At 43.3% G+C, this 26,729-nt stretch overlaps 1 protein-coding gene across 1 annotated transcript; it reads left to right on the top strand.

Moving 5' to 3' along the window:
* The first annotated feature begins 8,226 nt into the window (after window positions 1–8,226).
* On the top strand, window positions 8,227–23,758 carry CCDC25 (coiled-coil domain containing 25). The gene is made up of 9 exons (XM_060250648.1): window positions 8,227–8,387; window positions 10,006–10,053; window positions 10,772–10,811; window positions 13,723–13,774; window positions 14,726–14,801; window positions 16,037–16,140; window positions 19,767–19,969; window positions 21,919–21,964; window positions 23,457–23,758. Exons 1-9 carry the CDS (start codon window positions 8,363–8,365, stop codon window positions 23,484–23,486), a joined length of 624 nt encoding a protein of 207 aa, XP_060106631.1. The 5' UTR covers window positions 8,227–8,362; the 3' UTR covers window positions 23,487–23,758.
* Window positions 23,759–26,729: the final 2,971 nt, after the last annotated feature.

Here is a 26,729-nt window from a genome sequence, read left to right as displayed (position 1 = left end):
CTCAGGACATGGAACCTAGATTATGAACAGGAATGTACCACTTTCAATTTATATTTATAATGTAAGCCACCTTGAAGAAAGGTGGCTGATAAAAGTTTTCAACAAAGAAATACATGTTCACTGATTACATTTTTGTCCCATTCTTTATGCAAAAAACTCAGTGCTATATGTGGTTTTGTTGTGGTTTCATGTTAATCTTGCTTTGCCCATTTTCAGCTGTTAGATGCCACCCTCACCCACTCTGAATGGTTTGGTTTCTCCTTGATTGGTAAACATTTCCGAATTCCTGCCCTTCTGTTGCATGTAAATTTGTGTATAAATCTGTGTGGATGTACACCTCATGCATCTGATGAAGTGAGCCCTGACTCATGAAAACTTATCCTGGAACAAATGTTGTTAGTTCTTAAGGTGCCACTGGAATTTTGTACTGTGAGAGACTAACACAACTGTTCTTCTGGAATTAATACCATGATCCCAAAATATGTGACCAGAATTCCTGGTTGCATAGAACAAATAAGTACACAGACTCAGTCCTTAATGTCTAATAAGGGTGGGAGAAGGATTCTTTAACATAAGAACATCCAGTCCAATCCAATCACACCTTTATTGGCATAAAGAAAAGAGATATACAGAGATTTGTCACCCAAACAACAATCAGATATGTCTGTTCAAGCATAAAAGGTTAAACTAAAATTAAGATCACAATAAAACCTACTTAGAATAATTTTTGACAATTTCAGCCAAGAATTTGGCAACAGCTTTTGTGATATCGATTATGTTGTAACATAAGAGAAGCCATGTTGGATCAGGCCAATGGCCCATCCAGTCTAACACTCTGTGTCACACTGTGGCCAAAAAACAAGGTGCCATCAGGAGGTCCACCAGTGGGGCCAGGACACTAGAAGCCCTCCAACTGTGCCTCCCCAAGCACCAAGAATACAGAGCATCACTGTCCCAGACAGAATTCCATCAATACGCTGAGGCTAATAGCCACTGATGGACCTCTGCTCCATATGTTTATCCAATCGCCTATTGAAGCTGTCCATGCTTGTAGCTGCCACCACCTCCTGTGGCAGTGAATTCCATGTGTTAACCACCCTTTGGGTAAAGTACTTCCTTTTATCTGTCCTAACCTGACTGCTCAGCAATTTCATTGAGTGTTCACAAGTTCTTGTATTGGGAGAAAGGGAGAAAAGTCTTTCTTTCTCTACCTTTCTTTCTCTCTCTAACGCACGTATAATATTGTAAACCTCTATCATATCACCCCTCATTGAGAACATCTTTCTCAATGCCCAAAGCCAGGATCCTGAACTTGAGTCTGATCCGAAGCCTGCCTCTTACCCGAAATTCTTTAATCGTTTTGATGGTCCAGTGGGTGGTGAGCAGAAACAAAAGGCCCAGCAGTAACTGGCAGCTGTCTGGGATGTAATTGAACAGAAACATCAGCATGGTTCTGGGACCAGATTGGAATAACAAACAGCTGCTCTGACAGCCACCAGGCCGGGAAATCTCAAGGCTCTCCCCCACCCCACCCCGAGGTCATGCCTGCATCACAAATGTCTTTTGCAGCCCATGCTGGCTTGGCTGCAGGGTCTTCTTTCATCCCTGGCTAGTTGATCATTCATCCCTCTCCCTGTCCATCTAATGTGTGGCTTCTCCCATCCAGCCAGGGTCCATGTAAGTGCTCAGAACCTAAAATGAGAGAACATGGTGCTCAGCACAAGCCTGCCCACATAGAAATTCGATGAGTGGGACATAGCAGTGAAAGACACTCTGTTATATGCTGAAAGCCATCTTCTTTATCATTTTACTTGGTCCAGGCAATAAAAATTCTCCCAGTGGACAAACAGCACCTCCTTGGGCTGTTTCATGTGAGGAAAACAGTTCCACAGAAGGCTGAAACCCATTCTACTTGTGTCAGAGTCTTCACTGTTGGAAGTACTGGATACGATGTCTCGGTGTCTCACCCTCCAAAAGCAAGTGACCACAGAGTTGCAGGCAGATAGGCAGACACTAAGCATCTCCCTGTTTACTGTCACTACTTCCATCTCCCCCCACCCCCTTTCATGCATACAAGATGGAGATGCAGGATGCCTTTCAGCATCTGCACCCTTTTCTTTGTTAGACAGCACGGGAGTTCTAGTCCTTGTTAGACAGCACAGGGACTCTATCTTTTAACTCTCTACCCTGCACTATCAAGCATGTAGTTCTAGAATAAAGTAGTTATTGTTTTGTTTCAAACTGAAATGTGGCTTTGTGTAACTTTGTAATCTTGCAGGCACATGGTAGATTCGGGACAAGCACTGCTGCAATAAATCCTGATGCACTCTGCAGGGCCGGCACCAGGGGTTCTAGCACCCTAGGCCCCACCCCCACCAGACCTGGGAGGGTGAGATTGCAGGTGCCCCCCCAACACTTTAGTCTTCAGGAAAGCGAAAATGACAGCACAGGGCCTCTGCTCTTTGGAAACTGAAGGCAGGCTCCAAAGACCACATGCGCACTCTGCCCCACCGCTTTCACCTTCCTGGGTCTATGCAGACCCAGGATGGCAAAGGCAAGAATGGTGGGACGGCACATGTACTCATAGCGAGCACACACTTGGGGGCCCCAGTTAGCCAGGTGGTGCCCTAGGTGGCCATCTACCTGGCCTACTACTATGCGCTGGCCTTGGTACTTTGTTATACTAAAGAAGGATCTAGATCACCAAAACCAGTACTCTTCCTACATTCACAATGTGAGAATTGACCATCAGATTAACGAACTGAATATTAGAGCATCCCATCATCTCAAGAATCAACATAATATCTGGGGAAGAATCTGGTCCTTATATTTTTACCTTACTCAGTAAGAAGAGAATGAAGGGTTGTACCAATTGGAGCAGAGAGATGAAAGGAAAACAATGGTGTAGCGGGGGAGGGGAATTGATATTTGGAATAATCCCCCCCACTGTACCATTTTTTCTTTGTCTCTTTCCTTACTTTTGCTGATAACACCCAAGCCAGCCAGACACCACCCCAGAACATCTGACCAGCTGGGAACTGTGGTGGAATGGTTAAAACAGAACTGCCTGAAGCTGAACCCAGTGAAGATGGGGATCCAGTGTCAGAGCTGGGATTTCAGCTTCCCACTCTGGATGGGGTACAGCTGGCACCAGCTTCCTCCATCAAGAGTTTGGGGATGCCACTTGCTGCCCCTCATACTTTAGAAGCACAGGTTTTCTATCGCTGCCAAGTCCGGCAGCTCGTCACCTACCTGTCCTGTGCTGATCAAGCCAGTCATCCACACAATGGTCACCTCTAGACTGGATTACTGCAATTTGTGCGACGGAGAGCCCCCTATTTTTCATTTATATGGACATCATGATCACTGGTTTGGTTGCCAAGATGCCTGGAGATGCAACTCTCACGCATCTGCTCAAAGGTGGGTTTTACCTACCATTCTCTAAGAGACTTATATGAATACTAACAGCCTCAGTGTTACAACAGCACTCTATATCTCTGGAAGAGTGTTACTCAGGAATGAAGGCCAGTTCCCAGTCACTCTGTACGTGCACCATCTCAGCGTTGCAGTGGAAGTTGCGCCAACAGGAACTGCCCAGGCAAGTGGTTTCCAGTCTTGACCATGAAAGCCATGTTGGGAGGCTAACATCACCAGCGACCATTTTCCTGCAGTGCCAGACTCCATGGCAGAGAAGCGATAAGTTCACATACTCAACAGCTGTTTCAAACACCTGCATAAGGCAATCAAGCTTATCTTGGGCGTGCATTCTGTCAGATTGCCCAAGTCTTTGTCAAACGGAACTCTAGACAAAGAATGGTGCCAGCCAGAAGAGGAAGTGAAGCTGTATTCCAAGACCAGAGCTATTGTATAGATCCTTAGGTGTCACCTTAGGTTTCAATTTGACTCTTTATTGTCCCTTTTTAGATAAGTTTGAGTAGATTATGTTAATCCCCTCCACCCAGGACTCCCTCATTCCTTGCCCAAATGGTCACTTATGGAGCCTCCCCTTTTCTGAGGTAATGTACCATGTGGTACAGCATCATGTCCCATCTGACCCAGTGTCATAATCCCCTGGACCTCCTACCCCCTAAGGGTTCCAGGTAGTCCTTATAACCTCTGACCCAACTACCCACATGTGTCTCTGACAGTACTCCTACCCTGCTGTTTAGATACACCCCCAATACCTGATCAGTTGAGGGCCATCTCTCCCATTCCCTCTTTCGTCGCCATTGCAGCCTTCCTTGAAGACTACGATAGGTAATTATCACCCTGTTTGTCTACCCATGTGTTTACCCCTATTTCAATCCTGTTTTTCTTAGACCAGTATGAATGTTGTATGATTTTATACTCTTGTACGTTTGCTTGTATTTTATAATAACCCCCCCATTATTATTAGACCAAATCTCCTCGTTATTAAGAGGGTAATTCTCAAAGAAGATGCCTTCTGTATAAATAGGTTTTAGATCTTGCTAAAAGGCTGATTGCCCACCAATCTAAATTCCCCAAACCTCTTTTGAGGGCAATTTGCCTAACAGATATTGGTGGAGAAAGCTTGGGCAAAACCCTGGTCGTCAGAACACATGGGAGTCGACATCATCTAATGTGACGCCATCTAATGATGCTGGAATCTGAATGTACTGTGTGTGTTGTTTATTCATATTAATTGTATGCTTGTACTATGAACTGGTGAGATATGTTGTGTGTCCAATTTTGATAAATGGGTGGGATATAAATTATTACTTTCAGATATTGTCTCCCAGAGTGGCTTGCGTCAGGTAGAATGTATAGCCCAGGGGTCCCCAACATGGTTTCTGCCAACAACTTTCCTGGTGCCTGCCAGTGTGTTTAGAAAGAGGGCAGGGCTAGCTGAGCTCCTGCCCATTTTGATTCCCCACTGATTGACTGTGCAGAATAAAATCTGTCACATTCCAAAGCAGCCACTGGAACACATTAAAGAAATGGCTGCTTACAGGGTGATCCTTAGGGACTGTCTCCAGATGATAAAACAGAATGCTTTACCGAATCATAATGCTTTCTTTCCTCAGTATTAATAAGTTCAGAGGGGAATACACAGATGTACAGTACACTCACAGATACAGTACATAAAAATGACAACAAATATAACCATGGCAAAAGTGGGTATTGGGGGGCCTGGCAGAGCTCCAGGCAACTGTTGCCATGGTTCTAGAATGTTGAAGGACGAAGAGAGTTGGCAACTGAATGGTGGAGAGAGGAGAGATCAAAGAAGTTAGAAGGAAAACGGGCTAATTTCAGAAATCACGACACTTGAGGAAGACAGTTCTGATTAAAATTGGCAGAGTGTCCTCCTTAACTGCACATGGCTGACTGGTTGTTAGAACACATTAATCTTGTTTTTAACTCTGTTGTTTTATGTTGTAAGCCATCCTGAGCCCACTTCCAGGATATAAATCTAAAAATTAAATTAAATTAAATTGTTTGGAGTTAGAAAGATGCAGTTGCCTTTCTTAGATGTTTTGACACCATTACCTACTTTATAAGATGCCTGTGAAACTTAGCTACAAGCTATCACACCTTGGCAAATAGAAGGGGAAGACATGGAAGTTGTGACAGATTTCACATTTCTGGGATCCAAGATCACTGCAGATGGTGACTGTAGCCATGAAATTAAAAGACGTTTGCTCCTTGGGAGGACAGCTACGGCGAACCTGGGCAGTATAATGAAAAGTAGAGACATCACCCTGCCAACAAAAGTCCATATAGTCAAAGCAATGGTATTCCCAGTAGTAATGTATGGCTGTGAGAGCTGGACCATAAGGAAGGCCGAGCGCAGAAGAATAGATGCTTTTGAGATGTGGTGCTGGAGAAGACTCTTGAGAGTCCCTTGGACTGCAAGAACATCAAATCAGTCAGTCCTAAGGGAAATCAACCCAGACCGTTCCCTGGAAGGTCAGATGCTGAAGCTGAAGCTCAAATGCTTTGGCCACCAAATGAGAAGGGAGCACTCACTGGAGAAGATCCTGATGCTGGGAAAGACAGAAGGCAAAAGAAGGGGACGGCAAAAGATGAGATGGCTGGACAACATTACTGATGTAGCAAACACGAATTTGAGCAGACTTCAGAGGACGGTGGAAGACAGAAGGGCTTGGCATAACTTTGTCCATGGGGTCGCAAAGAGTCGGACTTGACCGTGCAACTGAACAACAACAAAAATATCGTTAAAGGGACATTTACTAATAAGGATTATACCCAAAATTAAATAAGCAAAGGCTTATACTCTGAATTAAATAACCAAATCAAAAATAATCAAAACCAAGCAAATATCACTGAAATCAGCTTATTTTTATTTATTTATTTAATCAAATTTATATCCTGCCCTCCCCTAACAGGGAAATCCAGTAATATCTTCTTCAAATCTTGGGCTTGGATTGGTTAACAGGTTTATAATAAACCACATAACATATCATGTCAAACCACAAAGCCAAAACATTACTTACAAATGAACATAACTTGACAAGAATTTCTTTGTCAAGTGGGTGATTTTTTTTTGAGCTGTGCTGATATTATTTGCAGTAATAGAGGACAATATACTTTGGGGTCTCAATTTAAATGTTATTTAGTCAAACTTGAATTAACATATTTACATATACATAGCATATGTACAGGAAGTCTTCTTCTTGCACAGTGTTTATTTAGATAGAGCTGTAACAAAGGCAAGGCAAGTAAAGCACTTGCCTCAGGCAAGCAAAGTTGGGGGGCACAGAAAAAGTATATCATGACTAAAATAAATGTTGTGTTATTATTCTTATTTTCCTTTTTACCAAAATAACTACTATGAATACATGGGGTTTTTTTGCAATTTTATATTCTTGCCTCAAATGCAAAATGAGCTACTTGTGGCCCTGGCTGTCAATGAAATGCTATTCCTATGGAAACCTGGAAGAAACCAAAATACCTTGCCTTCCCACACCTTCAGCATGTTGGCACTACCTCCACCATGTCCATGTGTTGCCACATCTGATTTGGGGTAGATAGGATGTCAGCAGTGTACAGAGACAGAGCTGATGTACATCAGATTAGATATATGAATATCTCTGGGACTGAGGGTCTGGAATGGCAGGTTGGTGGAGATATCAAGCACATCGTTCCCTGTCTTATCTAGGCTACTGATTCAGGTTTGTCCAGCTCATTGTTTTCTGCCCTGATTTGACTAGCCACGGTCTTACCTGCAGAAAGGACCATCTCAGCCATTTGTTACTCCAGATTCTTTAACTTCATATATCAGAGACTAAGCCTGCAACTTTTTGCATACAAAGCACCTACTACATCCATCCCTCTCCAATTTAGTAGGTACGTCAATGAATGCATGATAAAATATTCTACTATAGATCACAGCTCCATACTGTCATTTCTTCTGTGACTGGCAGCTGTAGTCTTTAGAGTTTCAGGCACAGAAGTGGGGGAGGGGTGGGAGTCCTTCACAAACTTGAATCATTTTAGAGATGCCAGAGTTGGACTTGATACCTTCTGCATGCCTAACATGTGCTCCACCCCCTCGAGCAGTGCTTGGACTGACAAGAGACAGAAGAGCAACTCATCTTTAGAATTCTTATCTATATAAAACCAATGAAACCAAAATGCCAGCTTTGAACTTATGTCTCCTTTCCTCCCTCTCGTCAATGGCCTTTCCCCCCAAGAGCCAGAGCAAGTGAAGTCTGCATTTGTTACAGCATAACTTCCTGGCCTTGCAACAAGATAAAATCTCTGCCCCCATCCCATTTTATTTGCCGTTTCTACAGCAGCGTATCCCCATTTACTTCCAGAGGGTAGATGTGTTGGTCTGCAGTAGAATTGCTAAATTTCGAGTCCAGTAGCACCTCAGAGACCAACAAGATTTTGGGGTAAAAAGTTTGCGAGAGTCAAAGCGCTGACAAAGGGAACTCTGAGTCTCGAAAGTTTACACCCCAAAAATATTGCTTGAAGGTGCTCCTCGACTCGAATCTTAGCTACTCCGTTTACTTCCGTCACTTTTGTCCCGCGAAGGGAGAGTTCTCACTGGAAAGGAGCACTTGCGCGTCCCCAGAGCCTTGGCAATCGCTTCCAGCTTCCTTTAACATCCGGCGCACCGAAGCCTGGAGAGTTTTCTTCTGCAGACGGCAACGGATAGAGCGACGCTATTCCGCGCCCGCTGAGAAATCGTAGCGGCTTCATAGAATTCTACTCTATGGCAGGAACTTAGGGACCGTCGCTTCCGGAAAATCGGCGGAGCGGAAACCGGAAGTGGTTGTTTTGAGGGTTGTCGGAGGCATCTTGCGAGTGTTTCTGGCTTCGTCTCCAAGGGGAACGACGAGTTTGTTCCAGGCGAGTACTGCCAGTTGTTACCATGGTATTTTACTTCACGTCCAACGGTAAGTGTGCCCTCAGGGCGACGGAAGGGGGGGAGAAGTCTTGTGATAGATTCTGGGCAAAATCTTACATACGTTGAAATATAGATATCAGTAATTTTCCAGCAAAATCAGGGGCATTATTAGGTCTGGATTCTTCTGCTTTTGGGTTAGCCATACAGTTATCTCCTATATCAACAGCAAAACAGTAAATGGGGCCCAGGATGTGATTATGGAAGACTTGTTTTTTAAAAAGAGTGAGAAAGAGAATCTAACTCAGCAGATTTGTCCATCCAGACACTGCTGGAAAAACTTGTAGCTTCCTCATGCTTTGGATGCATATCTTCTGCAACACACTTCCCACATGTAGAAAACTAGGAAGCAACCCCCCCCCCCCCCACAACTGTTCATCAATACTAGCAAATTATTTATGTGAGTTGTGTTTCGAACAATGTGTAAAGGCTGAACAGGTAGGATAGAGAAATCCACTAGGTATGGTTCAGGATTATATTTGTGTGTTTAAACTGAGCGTAATGTAGAAAGACTTTAGATTTGGAAACTAATTGTAGATTATAGATTATTTTCTTGTTTTAAATCCCATTATTTTTTACTTCAAGGTAATGCTTTTGTTAATGCAATCTAAGCAGTAGTTTTCTTGCTGCCATAGATTCTGAAAGAATTTTTGGGCATTTAGTGTGTGGGCGTGAGAGAGAAAGACCCTCCTTGCAATGAAAAGACCTTTGTGTGATCTGCTTGTATTGTAGGGGATGTGATTTGAACTCCGGTCTGACATTTCAGAATAAAGAAGAGCCATGTTTCTCGCAATACTCATTTGAGGACTGCTGTTCTGATTTGCTAATTTTTTTTTGAACTATTTCCTGGTCCTACTTGAGAGCAAATACATATACTTGAAAAGGTGTCAAATTAAAACCTGATAGCTGAATTTGGCTGCATTTCCTTCTGGGTTCTGGCACTTAATGTAGTGAAGCTAACTCTGGTTACCTAGGACAGGAGAATGCAGGTGTCTTGCTGTCCTAGAGCTAATTTTAAGCTTTGTGACTGCGTCTATACAGATTCATAAATAACCTGAATTGATTTTAAATCAAGATTCCTTCAGCTGAATTTAAGAAGGAACGAGGCAATGCACAGGAATGTGGCAACAAGCTAAGCCTGTGCATTCTAGGAACTGGCGTAGCATTATCTTATGACACTTGAATACTGAATACTTATTTTATGTTGCTATGTACAGCTTTTATGAATCTATGTTGGTGTGGGGGAGAGAATTTTGTAAACAGAGGTTTCTTGGAATTTTGTACTGCTGTTGCTTCCATGCTATAAAGAGGCAAAGACTTTTCAGTTTGAATGTTTGAAATTGAAAGGCGAGTTGGTGGAAATATCAAGCATCAGATAAATTTTCCTCACTCTTTCTGCACGGTCTTATGGACTTACTGAAAGAGCCTGGGGGACAATAGATGGCTCCCACAGCAGAGTTTAAATCTAGCAGACTTTGCAATTGCTCTTGCCGCTAGAAGAGAATATTATAGATTATAATACTTTGGTTCTGATTTCTGGAATATGCCTCTTCGTGCTGTACATCCGTGTATGGTTTAATCTGTAACACTTTCTCTTTTTTATTCCTCAGTTGTTCCCTCTGCTTATACCATTTACATGGGGAAAGATAAATATGAAAGTAAGTATGAAATTCCTTGTACGTGTTTGACAAAATAAAGCCAGTTTTACACACAGTTTTAGCCAAAGACCGTATGACCTTTATTTAAAATTTGATGTTATGCATCTTCTTAAGAGACCTCATTCACTCTTATTAATTGAAGTTGAGTGACAAAAGCTGCCCCTTCTCCTGATGAAGGCTATTCATTGTATGCTCCATATTCATGTCTCTTTATAGTGGTTAGATCAGGGGTGTCAAACTCAATTGTTATGAGGGCCGGATCTGACATAAATGAGACCTTGTCAGGCCGGGCCATTTAAGATTAGAAGATTTGCAACACTATTTTGCTTGAATTTTCAAAAAGCTTATTGAAACATGAACGCTATAGAAACACTGAATAGAAAATTTTGAAGCTCATTATTCTAAGATGTTTTATGTGTACCTCAAAGTGCTTCCATCCCTGATGTGATTATGAAAAATATGCAAGCATGAATCATCTCTTCATTAGGGCTGCAGTTCTATCATATCTAATGGGAGGCCATAACTCAGAATTCAGACTAACAGGTTATTTTTTGAGAACTCTTTATTGGGTTTCTTCCCCCCACCCCGAAAAAAAAGATTTTTGATACAGGCTGTAGTGTGCAATGTAATCTATTCAAATAATATGACCATAAAAGGGTCATCTCCTGATCTGAGAATTGTCTCCTCAGAATTGACTTTGCTCGTTCTTTTTTGTTAGATGAAGACCTAATAAAACATGGCTGGCCAGAAGACATTTGGTAAGTCCTGTAAGCATCCTCTTCAGTTGTGTTAGAGTTAGCACACTGGTCAGTTAACTGTTAAGGTATTGTTTTTTATTTTTAATATAATTTGTTATTCAGTGAATAAACTTACATACATAAGACTACAATCTGGTCAGGTACTGTTGATTTACTATTATCTGCTGGTGGCCAGATAATTGAGGAGAGTGAAGAATGCCCATATGTAGGTGGCAGCTTACCTCTTTTCTGTGATGCAGTAATTTGTTAGGACAGGCATTGAAGGCTGCTTGAATTACAATAAATGAAATCATGGTATAACTACTTCTGCTGACCACCTGCTGCAACACTAGGCACGTTTGAGCAGAAATGGACTTTTGTTTAATAATTGTTACTTTGGTTTCAGTCTGTTTTCATTTAAAAAACAACAACAAAAACCCTGGAAACTATAGGCTGACCCTCGTGGTCCAGATAAAAGCCAGAAACAATAACTATTCAGTGAAACATTTATAGAATACCTTACCTTCCATCGTTTAAAAATTATTTACATTTTTTAAAATCTCAGATTTTATTTTTGTAGCAAGGAAAAGTTTCACACCTGCGCACAGTTAAGGGAGCTTTTGTTCTTCTAAAGAAGCTGATGCTTTAAAAATATTTTACCAATTTGTGACCAATTCACCAGATCTTTTTTTTGATCCAACAAGTGAGCAACCCAAGGGTGCAAAGCGACCTTCATGAAACCAATCAACAAATTCAGAAAATCATATAGCAGGCCCTTTTCCTGATCCCTGCAACTGGGGTGGTTACCTTTTTAAACACTGCCCCATATTAGAAAACAGAAAAAAGCAAACCTCTGTATGCATGTAAACATATACTACACCAGGGAGAGGTCTGAGACATTTCTCCTTGATGTCCTAATTTTCTAGGTGTAGGAAGTGTTAAACAAATAGGCAGCATTCAACCATTCTACTGTCTTTGGTTCCGTTCCCTTTTTCAATTGACATCCAATGACACAAACTTCCTAGTCCTGGTTATACTTTTTGAGGTCTTACAAACTATTTGTAGTTGTTAGAATGTCCTATTGTACATTTTTTCTGTTTAATTTTGAGTGACTGCCGGCTGAAGACATGAAAAACCATCAGGTTTCTGGCATGCAAATGTATTGTTTTTTCGCTTAGGAAAGAAAGTAGTGGTAGACTCAGACACAGAGGATTCTAACAGGTTCAAAGGACACCTTCTGGTAGACTTCAGTAGAACTAGTGAGATATTTTACTTGAACCATCTGGATATTGCACAAGTGAATTAGTAGGGCTCCTTTTACTAGGCTGTGTTTACCCAAGATAATGTTGGCTGAATCTGCTTATTCATACATAATCCCATTTAAATTGGGCTGACTGTATTGTCCCATCCCTTGTTAGGGGAGGGACGGTGGCTCAGTGGTAGAGCATCTGCTTGGGAAGCAGAAGGTCCCAGGTTTAATCCCTGGCATCTCCAAAAAAGGGTCCAGGCAAATAGGTGTGAAAAACCTCAGCTTGAGACCCTGGAGAGCCGCTGCCAGTCTGAGAAGACAATACTGACTTTGATGGACCAAGGGTCTGATTCAGTATAAGGCAGCTTCATATGTTCATATGTTCTGGCCGCGCAGGTCCCACAGGGACCTAATGGTGTTTGCAAAGAGCCAAACCTGTGCCTGTATTAGTAATTCTCTATAGATTTTCCCTCTAAGTATCACATTATATTAGGCTGTCTGTAGCAGCAGAAAAAAGCAAGAGTCCAGTAGGACCTTGAAGATTAACAAAATGTGTGGCAGCGTATATGAGCTTTCGTGAGTCACTGCTCACTTCTTCCGATAACAGTGAAGTTAACACTGAAGAAGTGAGCAGTAACACAAAAGCTCATACCCTGCCACAAATTTTGTTACTCTATGATAGGGCTGGTTTGTAGACTGTTCAGGGAGTGGGATGGGTGGGTTTGCTAGCCCTTTGCTGGAATGATTTTGTGTGTCTGTGTGTATCTAATGTAATTTAATTTTTAATCCTACCTTTCAGTTGAGGGCTTTTGAGATGGCTGATAAAATTGCCATTAAAACTGCAAAAATTGATTAAAGCATCAATGATAGTGATCAATGCATGGGAACAACCTAGTAGTATTTCTTAAAAAGACCCAACAACTCTTAAGCAAGGTGAAAGGAACAAAAAAATAAAATCAAACATGCACACATTCTTTAACCAAATCCTGGCTCAGTATGAATGTTTTAATCTAATACATGAAGCAGAGGAAGCAAGATGTTGGGAGGGGCTTCTGTAGTCAAAATGCCAGTGCGGAAAATATAAATATATATACCTGTGCACAGAACTTATAAAAAGTGGAGTCTTTGATAAGCAGCCATTTCTGAGGTGGATTGACACTTCTAAAACTCCAAGTAATCTCCTTTCTGTAGCTGGAAATTATGACAAACTACACAACTCAGTTTCAAAGTCTGAGAGACTGGAAGATATTGAAACTAAACATATATCTGGGATGATTCATGAACTGGCTGTTATTCCTTGCTGGGGGAATTTCTACAGGATCTTGTAAAGGAACATTTTCAGCCCTGATCTCATTGTTTGAGTGCTGGGATCACTAGAGGGAGCAGTTGGCCACACATCTTTACCTTTTTTCTTTTATTTTTTAATAATGCAAGGAAGACTTTGGCTCTTTTAGCAGATGTTTCCGTCAGCCTTTTCAGTTTTCTCCTATTCTGGCTGCAGGAATATTTGCTCAGGGATTTGCGTGTGATAAGTCATAAGAATCTTTTCTCACACTATCAAATATGCATGCTTTAAAATGCTCAGATCCAGGTTGGCAACCAGCCTGTTAATGGCAGTGTGTATGGAAGCATTGCTTTTGGATTGAATCATCACCTCAGTTGAATCTGTGCTGTGTTGTGTAGGTTTCATGTGGACAAGCTCTCCTCTGCTCATGTCTACCTCAGGCTACACAAGGTAACTACAGTACTCTGCTTCTCCTTCTCCTTGATAGGCAGCAACATTGCTTGGTTGAGCTGTGAGCTTGCTTGTCACATGCCAGCTGGGCTCAAGGTGCTGGAAGCCACCAACAGCTGGGTCTACACATGCAGTGAGAATAAGGTGGGAGAAGAGAATGTGCCACTTTGGGCACAAGTTTGCCCTTTTTGAATGCTCCCCTAAAATAGTAAACCTGTGCAGGTGGAATAAACTCTTTCTTCCTTGTTTTGTGTTGCCCAGAACTGTTTATCCGGGAGAGCATTCCAAACAGGCATACTCCACCCAGAGTTCTACCATTGCCACCTCTTTTAACTGCATATGTTCACAAAGATCAGAAGCATTAAAGTATGGGACAATGAGGGAAAGATGCAGCTGTGGCTCAGCGGGATGGCTGAATGAAAAGGCTCAGCAGACCTAATGTGGCTGATTGAAAATCAGGTTTGCAATTACACTGGGTGAGATGGAACAGGGTATGCAGGCCTGAGGTTGCTGGAGAGGAAGAATATGCTTTTTCTGTACTTGCCATTCAAAGGCAACTTGTAATAATTAAAGCACCTAAATATTAGTTGCTATAGGGAAGGCTGGACTGAGCTTCTTCATGGCAACTTTGGAGAGAAATAAGAGAATGGGAAGACTTAAGTCCCTGGTTCAGATGTCGTCTTGGCCCCCAAGTTATCTCTCACCTTCAGTGATAGGAGGGAAATAATGCTGGCCTGCCTTACAGGTGGTAAGGACTGTGGTAAGGATTACTGTGGGGGATAAATATATGAACCAATTGAAAGGCTAAAGTAGCAGTTGTAGAGCATAGTCTTTTAATTGTTCGTACAATGCAAAGGCCCATTGCTATGTTTGAGGATTAGGTTGTTTTTGCAGATTGCTTTTTGGATGCTGCTGCTCATGGGTTTCTCATGTCAGCCTTGGTTGTTTTAGGGGCAAACAATGGATGACATTCCAAAAGAGGTTTTGATAGATTGTGCACACCTGGTGAAGGCCAACAGTATTCAAGGTAAGACTTTGAGATGTCACTGTATAGGTGATGACACTGATAAGTGGGCAAGAATTCAAAGGGGAGGGCAACAGAGTGGGAGGACTTGGAATTAGGGGCACCCTGAAGCAGCAGATCATGAAGAGCTTGGAACCATGATCCATGTGGGTTGATGTGCCCCAGAGAAGTTACTGAATCTGTTTGTCCAGGGCAAAGAGGAAGATAGGTGAGTCTCTACTAGAGATGGTTTTGAGCCTCAAGGCTTTTGGAAAAAACTTGGTGTGAGATGCTGGACAACTTTATATAAGAATGATCTGGATGTCATGTGCAATGAAGTGATGTTGAGCCCTGTGTTGCCTGCTAATTTGGACCTTATGTGTCTTGGATTGTGTTTATTCCACCCCACCCCTGAGCACTAGGTCTTAAAAAGCGCAACAGGCAATGAATTGAAGTTCACACTTCATGAAAATGCTACATCAAGTGATACAGCCCTGTCTGCCAAAGGCTAGTGCAAGAAGGGGTGTCTGAACAGTACCAAGGCTCTGGTACCAAGCTCTCCAAAAGTAGGGAATTCTATGTTAGGCCTCCAAAAGAAGGAAATTCCACATTTGTGGAGGAGATGTACTAGATGGGCTTGCTCCTATGAGTAGACGTGGTCGTTCTGCAGAATAGAACAAGAACCCCTAGCATACATTGGGTTTTGTGCACACATTTGCTATGGATGGATTGCAGCCTTTTAACTTTTGGAGTGCATTTGTGTTCTGCTGTTTCATGTGAAGTAGATTTCTTGTTCTCTGACTGCTGTTACTATTCAAAATTTTCATTTTGAACATCCTTTAAACCTTTCTAGAGTCCTTTGTGTTGCTCTCTTGTGGCAGCCTGAGCCAGTTGAGGGAGGGGAACGGGGTCTGAAGGTCCCTTTGTAGCTTGTGCCTTCTGGACCCATTATTTCTGCTTTAACCCTCACATTTGCACCAAGGAGTGAAATTGCCTTGCTCTACTCGGGCAACAGAGCAAGAGCTGTGCCAGACTTGTTTCTTTTCCTCTTAATCAACAACAGTCATTCCACCACCACAGCACTGTAGAATTTCCCATCTCTCAAAGAATAACTGCAGACATTGTATTGGTACAACTAAAAGAATTCTAATGTGGGGTGAATACACAGACAGGGAGAAAAATATTGACTTGGCTTTTTCTGCCCTTTGTGAAAGGAATGACTTTTCCCCTCAACGCTTCCCCCACCCTCTCATTTCCAGGCTGCAAAATGAACAATGTCAACGTTGTGTACACCTCGTGGACTAATCTAAAGAAAACAGCAGACATGGATGTGGGACAGATCGGGTTCCACAGACAGAAGGACGTAAGTGTGTGTGTTCTTGCCAGCTTCTCCAAAGGCGCCCACCTTCTGTCTCCAGAGCTTTGGCACACTTCCCAAGGAACTGGTGGGAAGCTTTGCAAATATGCCCCTTGGAATGGGGCATGGGATTTTCCATGAAAGGCAAATTTGTATAGGCACATCTCTAAATCTCTCCATTACTGTATTGACAGCCAATGCGAGGCATGGAAGGTCCATACAGAAAGAGTTCTGAAGAACCAGTTTGGTGTAGTGGTTAAGAGTGGCAGACTCTAAACTGAAGAACAAGGTTTGATTCCTCACTCCACATGCAGCCAGTTGGATGACCTTGGGCCAGTCACAGCCCTCTCAGGGCTGTTCTGCTCAAGAGCAGTTCTTGGAAAGCTCTCTCAGCCCCATCTACTTCACATGGTGTCTGTTGTGGGGGGAAGAAGGGAGGGAGATTGTAAGCACTCCCTGCCGCCCTGATGTAGCCAATTCTCCAAGAGCTTAAAAGGCTCTTTTTTGTAAGCTCTTGGAGGATTGGCTACATTAGGGGTGTGTGACCTAATATGCAAAGGAGCTCCTGCTAGAATTCTACCCTGTGGGGTATTAGCAAGAGTATGTGCACCTGTGTCTTCTCGAATCTACACTGATTACTGATTACAATTACTGATGCCAGAAACTGTTGTTCTTACTAATTGCCACTTACCCAACGTTTCTGCATTTAGAACAAAATGATCCAGATCCACTCAGCCTGCAGTAGAGTAGTCTGGGTAGAGTAGGTTGTGTAATCTTTTTATTAAGAGTTTAGGATAGTTGAGGAGAAAGAAAGGTGAAACATGAAGCATAAGCGTTTATGGGCAGCAATGGGGAGTTAGGTGTGCCTGCTGAGAAAGCTTCACCCAGATCACCCTGAGGGAGCAGATGCTGATTGGAGGGTGCCCCTCCCCAACAACTCCTGGTACCCAGCTGCTCAACATTCATTTTTTACTAGAGGGGCTTGCCGAAGGCTCCTGTGGATTGCATTTTCATTAGCTTGGGATTTGGGAGAAGGCATAGCTCACTCATAGAGCACGTGCTTTCAACCCACAAGGGCTCTGTTCAAAAATGCATCTTAGTAGCAGTTTGAGGCAAGATCTTTCTCCGCTGGAAACGTTAGAGAGCTGCCGTCAGTCAGAGGAGGTAGTACTAGGCTAAGAGGGACTGGTAGCCTGACTTGGTATAAGGTAGCTGCCTCTGAGAGCCAGCATAGCGTAGTGGTTAGTGAGTCAGACTAAGGTGTGAGAGACCCAGGTACAAATTCCTCCTTGGCCTTGGGAGTTTGGTTGGGTGATCTTGGATCAGTTGCATGCTTTCAGCCTAACCTACCTTACAGGGTTGTTGTGAAGACAAAATTTAATTATTTATTTATTTTTCATATTTATATCCCGCCCTCCCTGCCGAAGCAGGCTCAGGGCGGCTAACAACATTAAATATGAACAATGAGACAATAAAACCATAAGACAATAAAACAATTACAACAATGTCAGTTAAAATTAAACAATTTGCAATTTAAAATTATTAATACAATTTAAAACAGCAGTTTTGGTGCTAGGAGAATGTTGTGAGTACTTTGGGTCCCCACTGGGGGGGGAAGTGGGGTATGAATGGAGTGAGTATGTTCATTTTCCTTGCTTTAAGAATTTTTCTAAACAAACATGTATGTTTTTAACAAAAGCTGAACTTCAAGGACTCTGAAAGCTACAGCTCAGAAACAAACCTATAGGACTGTAGCTGGCTATGAGTTGTAACTGTAACCTGTTCCCTTTAATTGGGAACGAGAAGCTTTGTTTTCATTAGCTCTGCTTTTCCTTGGAGATCACAAAAACCCAGAGGTGATTGTTTTAAAACTACAGCATGTAAATGAATCCACTGATTGTTGAGGCCTTTCTTATTTTTCCCCCTACCCAGAATGAGTGACCATGTTGTGATGTCCGGAGTGTCAGAGATCAGACCAGGGTTGAGTGCAGAAGGTGGCTAGTTTCCAAGAGGGGATAGAGCCATCCAGCTTTACCTCCTGGGGTTGTATTTTGGCCGTTCTTCAGACTTCCTCTGTTACCTCGGGCGAGTGATGTAATCTCTTGAGCCTGGAAGAAGAAGTCTTTCCAATTACATCAGAGAGCTAGGAATTGGGAACTGGAGGCCCACACAGCACAGCGAAGACTATTTTTCCCCCAAGGCTGGAAGTATAAGTGTGAATATTTTGACATGACAACATGGTGGAAGGACAAATAAGAGTTTCCAAGAACTTCCATTCATAGTCATTCTGAAAAAAAACCTAGGGATGGTTGCAACCTTCCATTCAGTCCTGGCAGCATTGGGGTCTTGCCCCTTCTGAGATTCTTTGTGATCCAGAGGCCTTTGCTTTGCAACTCACAGCATTAGTTTTGCAGGAATTGGGAAGACATATCAGCAGGAGCAATGGCTTTATTGTCTACCGCTTATCCTGACACACATTCTAGGATCCAGGAAGTCACTGGGATTCATGATAGATTTATCTTTCTGCCTCCCACAAACCAGTCCCTTGCCTCTTCTGTTTCAGAGGACAGTTTTAAAAGGCCTGCTAATTGCGGAGGAGCTGCAAGTGGTTTGGGTAGAGGCCATCATTATTGTGCAACATTCCCACGGAGCCCCAGTCCAGACTCCTTGGCCCCACTGGTGAACCTCCTGACGGCACTTGGGTTTTTTTGCCACTGTGTGACACAGAGTGTTGGACTGGGTGGGCTATTGACCTGATCCAATATGGCTTCTCTTATGTTATGTTCACTTCATTTCACATGTCTCACTCAGGATTTGTAGCCTGTATGCTGGATCTTTGTCAGGCAGGGAATGAGGATCTGCATAAGTTGTAACAGTGCACGAGTGCCAAATTCGTGTCTGTGCTTATAGTCTGATAAGGCATTTGCTTGTCTTCATAACTTGTGTAATTCTGCTCTGCTAATGGCTAGTTTCAACACACACAAAAAAGTGGAATTGCAGTGCAGGTTTGTCAGAAGTCCGTTATCTAGCTGGCTTCAGGAAAAGCTCTGAACATGTGCGATCTGAGGATGGCCAAAGCAGGAGTGGAGAGTAATTTGATGAGAGAATGGCCATTCCCAGTATTGTGGGGAGACAGGAGGGCAGGTGAGAGTAGAGATGCATTTGGGATGGAGAATCTGTGGGATGGGAAGAGGAAAGTGATGCAGGGATTTTAGAAAAATATAGAAAAATTTCAGTAGGGGAGTTTCTGAATAGACTGAGTAATAAAGAAAACAGCTGGATTTAGCTTTCTTGGATTCTAGCTGCTAGGTTTTGATCTGGTGCTTGTGTGGAGTCTTACACTTGCTTGTGTAATTGTGTAGGACATCTTACTTTCTTGAGAGTTGTGTCACAGGATCTGTTGCAGTGCTATACAGAATATTATGGCACATCTGCTCCATTGGTGCCTTTAAGAGGACTACCTTCCCATGTGGTTTACTTATGTGTTGGGTTTGGTCTAGGTTTACACAGCTCATCTGTATTTACACAGCTAGATTTACACCGCTCATCTGATTGTAGGAGCTTCTTTTCTGTCCTTCTGTTGCATACCTCTTAGCAGTATTTTTTTATCCTTGTTCTTTCCTTGCCCCAAGGTGAAGATGTTGACAGTGGAGAAGAAGGTGAATGAGATCTTGAACCGATTGGAGAAGACCAAAACAGAGCGATTCCCAGACCTGGCTGCAGAGAAAGAGGCCCGTGACCGGGAGGAGAGGAACGAGAAGAAAGCCCAGATCCAGGAAATGAAGCGGAAAGAGAAGGAAGAGATGAAGAAGAAAAAAGAGATGGAGGAACTTAGGTGAGAGGGAATGTATGGGTGGGTTGCATTTGTCATGATGTTTGTTCTGTCAGCTGCTATAATGTCTGCAGCTCTTGTAATCAGTTAGGGAACAGGAAGAACAATAAAAACAAGAGAAAAGCTGCCCTTTTTATGGCTCATGCCACTTGTTACCATAAAGAAGCTATTCCCATTCTCTTTGGATAGAGAATATATGTGTTTGTTCATTTAATGGCAATCATCTTCATTCCTGAGCATTGGAAACCTTTTAAAGCCTTTTAGTGGCAAAAATTAGACCTGGTTTGAATGTGTCTAGCTGCTGCACTCTGAATTAAGAGAAATGAATTAAGAGAATCTGATTTGTTGAGATTGGCTTTTCCTTCTGTGTTTTTTTAAACACTTATCTGTGTGACTTTTTTCTTTTTGTTTTGTATATAAAATTGGAAAAAAATTGTACCCTGCCTTCCCCATAGTTCAAGGCAGCTTACAAATTCAAATGGAAAACATACCTTCTGGCAACAGAAGCTTTAGCCACTTAATTTATACCCTACCTTCCCCTCCAGTGGGGAATCCAAAATGGCTTACAACATTTCGCCTCCTCCATTTAATCCTCACAATAACGCTGCGAGGTAGGCTAGGCTGAGAGCGAATAACTGGCCCCAGGTCACCCAGCAAGCTTCCATGGCCAAATAGGTATTCAAATTGGAATCCCCATATCTTAATCTGGTGGTCTAACCAACACATCACACAGCCCCTGAAGTTGTGGAGAGGCTGCAGAGTAGTTTAACAATCAGAGCTCCATTTTTGAATGACTTCCAGCTGAGTGTGGCTTTTGCCCTCAGCCAAACGATTCTCTCCTTTAAATCAGGGGTGGCCAACGTTAGCTCTCCAGATGTTTTTTTGCCTACAACTCCCATCAGCCCCAGCCATTGGCCATGCTGGCCGGGGCTGATGGGAGTTGTAGGCAAAAAACATCTGGAGAGCTACCATTGGCCACCCCTGCTTTAAATGAAAGGCGGCGGAAGGATTGTTAAGAGTCCACTGGGTTCTGGGACTTCAGCTTTTTCCTCTCTCCTTTCAGCTAATACATAGAAAACCACTTTCTTTCTCGAAAACAATATATTTCCATCTCCTGTAGTTTAGCTAACCTCCCTTTAACACAAGGCCTCCCTATTGGATTCTTAGACAGCCCTCTGTTTCTTTGTTAGTATGATTCAGTAAGAAGAAGATGATATTGGATTTATATCCTGCCCTACACTCTGAATCTCAGAGTTCAGAGCAGTGACAATCTCCTTTACCTTCCCTCCCCCCAACAGACACCCTGTGAGGTGGGTGGGACTGAGAGAGCTTTTACACATCTGCCCTTTCAAGGACAACTTCTGTGAAAGCTACGGCTGACCCAAGGCCATTCCAGCAGCTGCAAGTGGAGGAGTGGGGAATCAAACCTGGTTTTCCCAGATAAGAGTCCGCACATTTAACCACTACACCAAACTGGCTGTATAATGAGGAGCAATACATGTCTTATGGTTAAAGGGAAGGCTGGCATTGGTGGAAACGTCAGCTGCAGAGCTCCTGTTGGTCATGCCCAAGAAGCAGGGGATGCAGCATGGAGAGAACGCACGATTGAAGATTTTTAGGTTTGCTCGTGGACAGTCCAGTGTGCTTCATGAAGGCATCAGGGATTGTGGGCTAGTTTACAGCAGTCTCAAAGCAGAGAAGGTTGTTCATCCATTGGCAGTTGGTAGGTAACATGGTGTTTTGGATTTCGAGCAGAGTTTTTACAAATGGTACAGAGTTGTAGGCCAAGTTTGCACTTAGCATAGCACACACAGGTGTAAGCTTACAGGCAGAACCCTAGCCTTTAAAAACTGAGCATGCTTCAAATATTCTTTCCTATCAATGGTAAGACACAGAGAAACTCTTAAGATGGATTTTTACAAAGTATTTTGTTCTTTATTTATTCTTTGCAGGAATTACTCTTCCTTAATGAAGGCTGAAAACATGTCCTCGAATCAGGTATGTCCAGGATGCTGCAGTGTGGAGCTTGTGGCCAAAGGACTGAATCCAGTAACTTGGCAGGGAAACTTGCTGAAGGTTCCCTCCCGCATGAGTTCTTCCTGACTCTGGGAAATTTTATTCCCCAAGTTTTGGGACTTGCATGGTCTAATAAACATGAGTTGGTGGGGGTGAGATGTTGAAGTGGGGAGACTGAAGCTGCCATTTCTTCCTCTTCCTTCAACATAGCTCTGTGGATGGAAGTACAAGGAAAGGGCAATTTTATCTTCCTTTCCTGCCCACTGCAGCCTCCCAACCTGTGTGAGCATTAAACCATGCAGCCCTTGGCAAGAAACTTCCCTGAGGTCAAAAAGATTTCCGGTGGAAGGGAAGCATGGGCAAGATCAGCAGTCACTGTATCCACATACCTTGGGATCCAGCTACACTACACGAAGTAATGTGTTTTGCAACTGGGTTTTTGCTGTTTTTACAGTTGCAAAATGCATTATTTAGTGTAGTGTGAATGAACCCTGAGAGTGCACAAAAGTGGGTTGTGGCTGTCATCCCAAACTCATTCCTGTTCCCCTCACCCCACTTTCCTTCTGAAGTTTGCTGAATAGACTTTGAGAATCTTGGCTCTCTCTTGGAGTGACAAGTCCATACCTTTGACTTCTTCATACTCTATTTCTGTAAGGGAATGAGACGTTTCTACTGCTTCTTGGGCACGGCTGAATAACGGAGCCCTGTGTGGAAGCAGGACATCTGTAGGGGGATGTAGGAATGGAGAACAGTGGCTGGCTGGCTGACCTGTCTCTTTTTTTCTTATTTCAAAAGGTTCAGAGAAAGAGTTCAATATGATCTTTATTTTTACCTGTGAGGGCTGTCAGCCACTTCCCCCCTTCCCCCTCAAGTTGCAACTGACCTACGGCGAATCTGTAGGGTTTTAAAGGCAGGAGACGAAAGAACACAAATGGTTTGCCATTGCCTGCCTCTGCATAGCAACTATGGACTTTCTTGATGGTCTCCCACCAAAGTACTAACCACGGCTGATCCTGCCTACTTGCCAAAATTTGATGAGATCAGACTTGAGTGGGCTAATGGTATTACCTTTGTTGACTTGTATACATGAAAGGGCAGGTTATCATGTCTAGTTGCCTACCGAAAGGCAGAATCCTTCACATGTACCTTCTGCACATACACATCAACTGAACCTGTAGGCCATGCCCACATATTTCATGATCAGACATCGCGGCAACCAAGGTGCACCATCCCAGACTGTTGAAAAGTAGACAGCCAAGCCAGAAGAGATCGTAACCCACCCTCCCAAATGTGTACATCTTAGGTATGAGTCAGTCAGAACTAGGGAGAATTTTCTTTCTGATGGTGATCTGTTAAATTCTGAACAAAAAAGGGTACATTTTGGGCTGAAGACCTGTGTGTACCTGTCATCCTGTAAAATCACACCGTCCTCAAAACATCCATTAAAGAATCTCTTCGGTCTTTCTTTCCACAGGATGGCTACGACTCGGATGACTTCATGTAAACCAAGGCGCTCACCTTTCTGAAGACAAAGATGAGCTTTGACATCATAGCTCTTGGGCATTGATGGCAAAAAACAAGCAAGTGAACCTTGGGAGTCTCCATGCTTGTTTCCTTGTTGGCCATGTCTGGGAGGAGATGGGCTAATCCTCCTAGAGAAAGCATCTGTGAGCTCCGTCTTGTAAGCCACTACGATGTGTGTATTATCTGGGGGATGGGGAAGAGATGGCTTCTTTTGAAAGCTGTTGAGCCAGGCAGGCATTGCTTCTGCCATAAGCCTTCCTTGGGAACAGATCACTTGAAAAGCTTTGCCGTTAGAACTGCTGACCTGAGGACATCCTCATCCTCATTTTGTGGGGGGTGTTTCCCCCTTTTTTTTGTTTTTGGTGCTAATTTCAGAGTGCACCAGAATTTTGCTATCCCTCTAAACTCCACAGGGATTGGATCTTTGCACAGCTGTGTTTCCACACTGTAAAAATGCTTGCCTGGATCCTTTGCGCATGGATGCCACAACCTCCCTCACTGTACTATTTAAACCTTCATCATTCAGATCCAAGTTTGTTATCACCCAAGAGTTGGGGCAGAGTGTACAACAGCAGCAGTTGTTGAAAAGCAGATGGCTCTAGCAAGTAAGCCAGTCCTGAAACTTGTTCACTCAGCCCGTGTAGCTGCTGTCTAGCTTTTTCTTCAAGCACTCTGCAAAGGCCAGCATAGTTGTGTCTTTGGTCTAAGGTAAAGCAGCATGTGCCAGATGCATATAGCCTGTTCTCCTTTGTAGTTTCTCTGTAATCCCAGCCATTCCTGGCACCTTCAGGAATGTTCCGGAACTATACCATAGAACTGACACTATTCCCCCACCCCACTCGAGGAGGTCCTTGACTGTCTGCACAATCCTTGACACTTTTCTTGTTCTCTGTGATAACTGCACTCAGGAAATGTTCTCTGCAGAGTTTCCCACCACAGCAAGGCTTAGGCCTGACCTGCTTAGACATACGGAGTCATGAGGGGGTCAGAGGAGACAGAATGGACTGTGCCACTTCAACTTATAGGTCCTCCACTGTAATAATTCCCTGTAAATGACAAAATAAGTACAGCGTGCAAAGAGCCAGGCTAGACTCAGGAAGAAATAGTCTAGTCTTCAGATGCTGTTCCAGTTTGCCATTTTCAAGGAATTAATGCGGAGGAACTGTGAACGTGGCTGTCCTTTCTAACAGTCCGAAGTGGTACTTCCTGCTCTACCATCATGGGATTCTTGTACTTCATTCTGCTACATGTGTTCAACCAGGCTTTGGTTTGTCTCTCTCTGCACCTTTAAAAAAAAAACAAAATCCTGTTTTTTTCTTGTGGTGTTCTTTGTGTAATCAGGCATTTTCCTCTGAGCTTTGGTATGCACCCCTGATGGAATGAATAAAAGACCTAGGTGGCTACAGGAAGACCCCTTCTACGGATGAGCCTGAGTGCTGTTTGGTTTGCCTTGGCGATGACATGGTAGGCTCGTGCCTGCCTTCTTGAAACAATACTGAGCCAGCTTTATTTTAGTATTTTTAGATTCACATTATTTGTAGTCTGTGTTTCTCACTTGGAGTAAGAGCCCCATGGCGCAGAGTGGTAAAGCTGCAGTACTGCAGTCGGAGCCCTCTGCTCACGACCTGAGTTCGATTCCAGCGGGAGTTGGTTCAGGTAGCCGGCTCCAGGTTGACTCAGCCTTCCATCCTTCCAAGGTCAGTAAAATGAGAACCCAGCTTGCTGGGGCGAAAGTGTATTGACTGGGGAAGACAATGGCAAACCACCCCGTAAAAAGGTCTGCCGTGAAAACATGAAAGCAGCGTCACCCCAGAGTCGGAAACGACTGGTGCTTGCACAGGGGACCTTTTTTTTTTTCCCTTTCTCACTTGGCTGATGCAAAGGAGGTCAATACAATCATAGAAGGGGCATTTCAATGAACAATTCAATAGGAATTCGAGCTGTAGAACCAAACAGAACTGAAGCAAAGCATGAATGTGACACATTAACATGCAAAATTTATATATTAGGATCCTAGTTTCATCCAGCTATACACGGTAGTATAGATCATAGTCCCTACCAATGTTCCCTCGAAGCTGCAGAGTCTTGTGAGCAGCAATTCTACTCTGTGAGCTACTGCATTAGAGTTGTGAGCTACTGCATAAATCAGTGTGCTGTGGGGTCATCCTTCCTGAGCTAAGATAAAAATGTGTGAGCTGGAGGCTAAAAATCTGTGAGCTAGCTCATGCTAACTCAGCTTAGAAGGAACATTGGTCCCTACTAATTTATCCAGGTAACTTTTTAAAACATATAGTACAAGGCATGTTGCAGTTGGTCTTCTAAGCGTAGATTTGGGTGGGAAATGCTGGCTGCTGCTATTGCTGATGGGTGTATGCAGTGCTGAAGAAACCTGGCTTGGATTCTACTGATCTGGTGTGCTGATGGTGGCACTTCCTTCCAGCACAAGGATCACCAAGTTGGGGAAAGTTCCATAGGCTGGGGGAAAGTGCTGCCATTAGTGGACTTGATCCATGGCATCCAGCCCTATGTATTCAGTCCTAACTGTTCTAACATCATGGAGTGCAGAGAAGAGCTCAGGGTGGGGCCTTAGCCCATTCCAGTTTACCCCATCACTCCTGGTCTGTTTTCTGAACCATCCTCAAAGGAGCCTTCTAAGCAGTCCAGCAACCAACTGAAACTGCTGAAGAGTTGAAAAAGGTTCAGCAACTGGGCAATCTGCACCATCAAGCCACAAGTTCTAAGAAACGTGAGAGGGTAATGCCAGTTAGGCTGCTAGTTTCTGTTACTGGCACAGTGTATGAATTATTAAATACAGGGTTTGTGGCAGAGATGAAACTTGGAAAGAAGTCTCTGAAGTCATGTGCAGAACCAACAACAGTCCTTTTTAAGCAAGAGTGCCAGTTCCTTGTAGAGCATTGGGATAATCTTGAGCTGCCTCTGTGTGTAGACTCATGATTTACATGTATCAGAGAACACTGGCTACAAGTTTTTTCTATTGGTGTAAGCATTCTTCCCAGTATTGGCTATTTCTATTTCCTGGGGTGCATTTTGGACCCCTCCTTTAAGCATGGAGCTGGTAGCAAAGTGTCTGCCTCCCCTGAATTCTGTAGTGTTATATGAATGCTGTTATGCTTCAGGTGATCATGGTGAAGACTGGAAGGCGTTGTACACCAGAATTAAACACATTGTTTTATTGGAAAGGGACTGTATTCTTTGGACTTCT

The sequence above is a fragment of the Heteronotia binoei genome, chromosome 1 (assembly GCF_032191835.1).
Source record: "Heteronotia binoei isolate CCM8104 ecotype False Entrance Well chromosome 1, APGP_CSIRO_Hbin_v1, whole genome shotgun sequence".
Lineage (NCBI taxonomy): Eukaryota > Metazoa > Chordata > Lepidosauria > Squamata > Gekkonidae > Heteronotia > Heteronotia binoei.
This window is presented reverse-complemented; position numbering and strand designations above follow the sequence as displayed.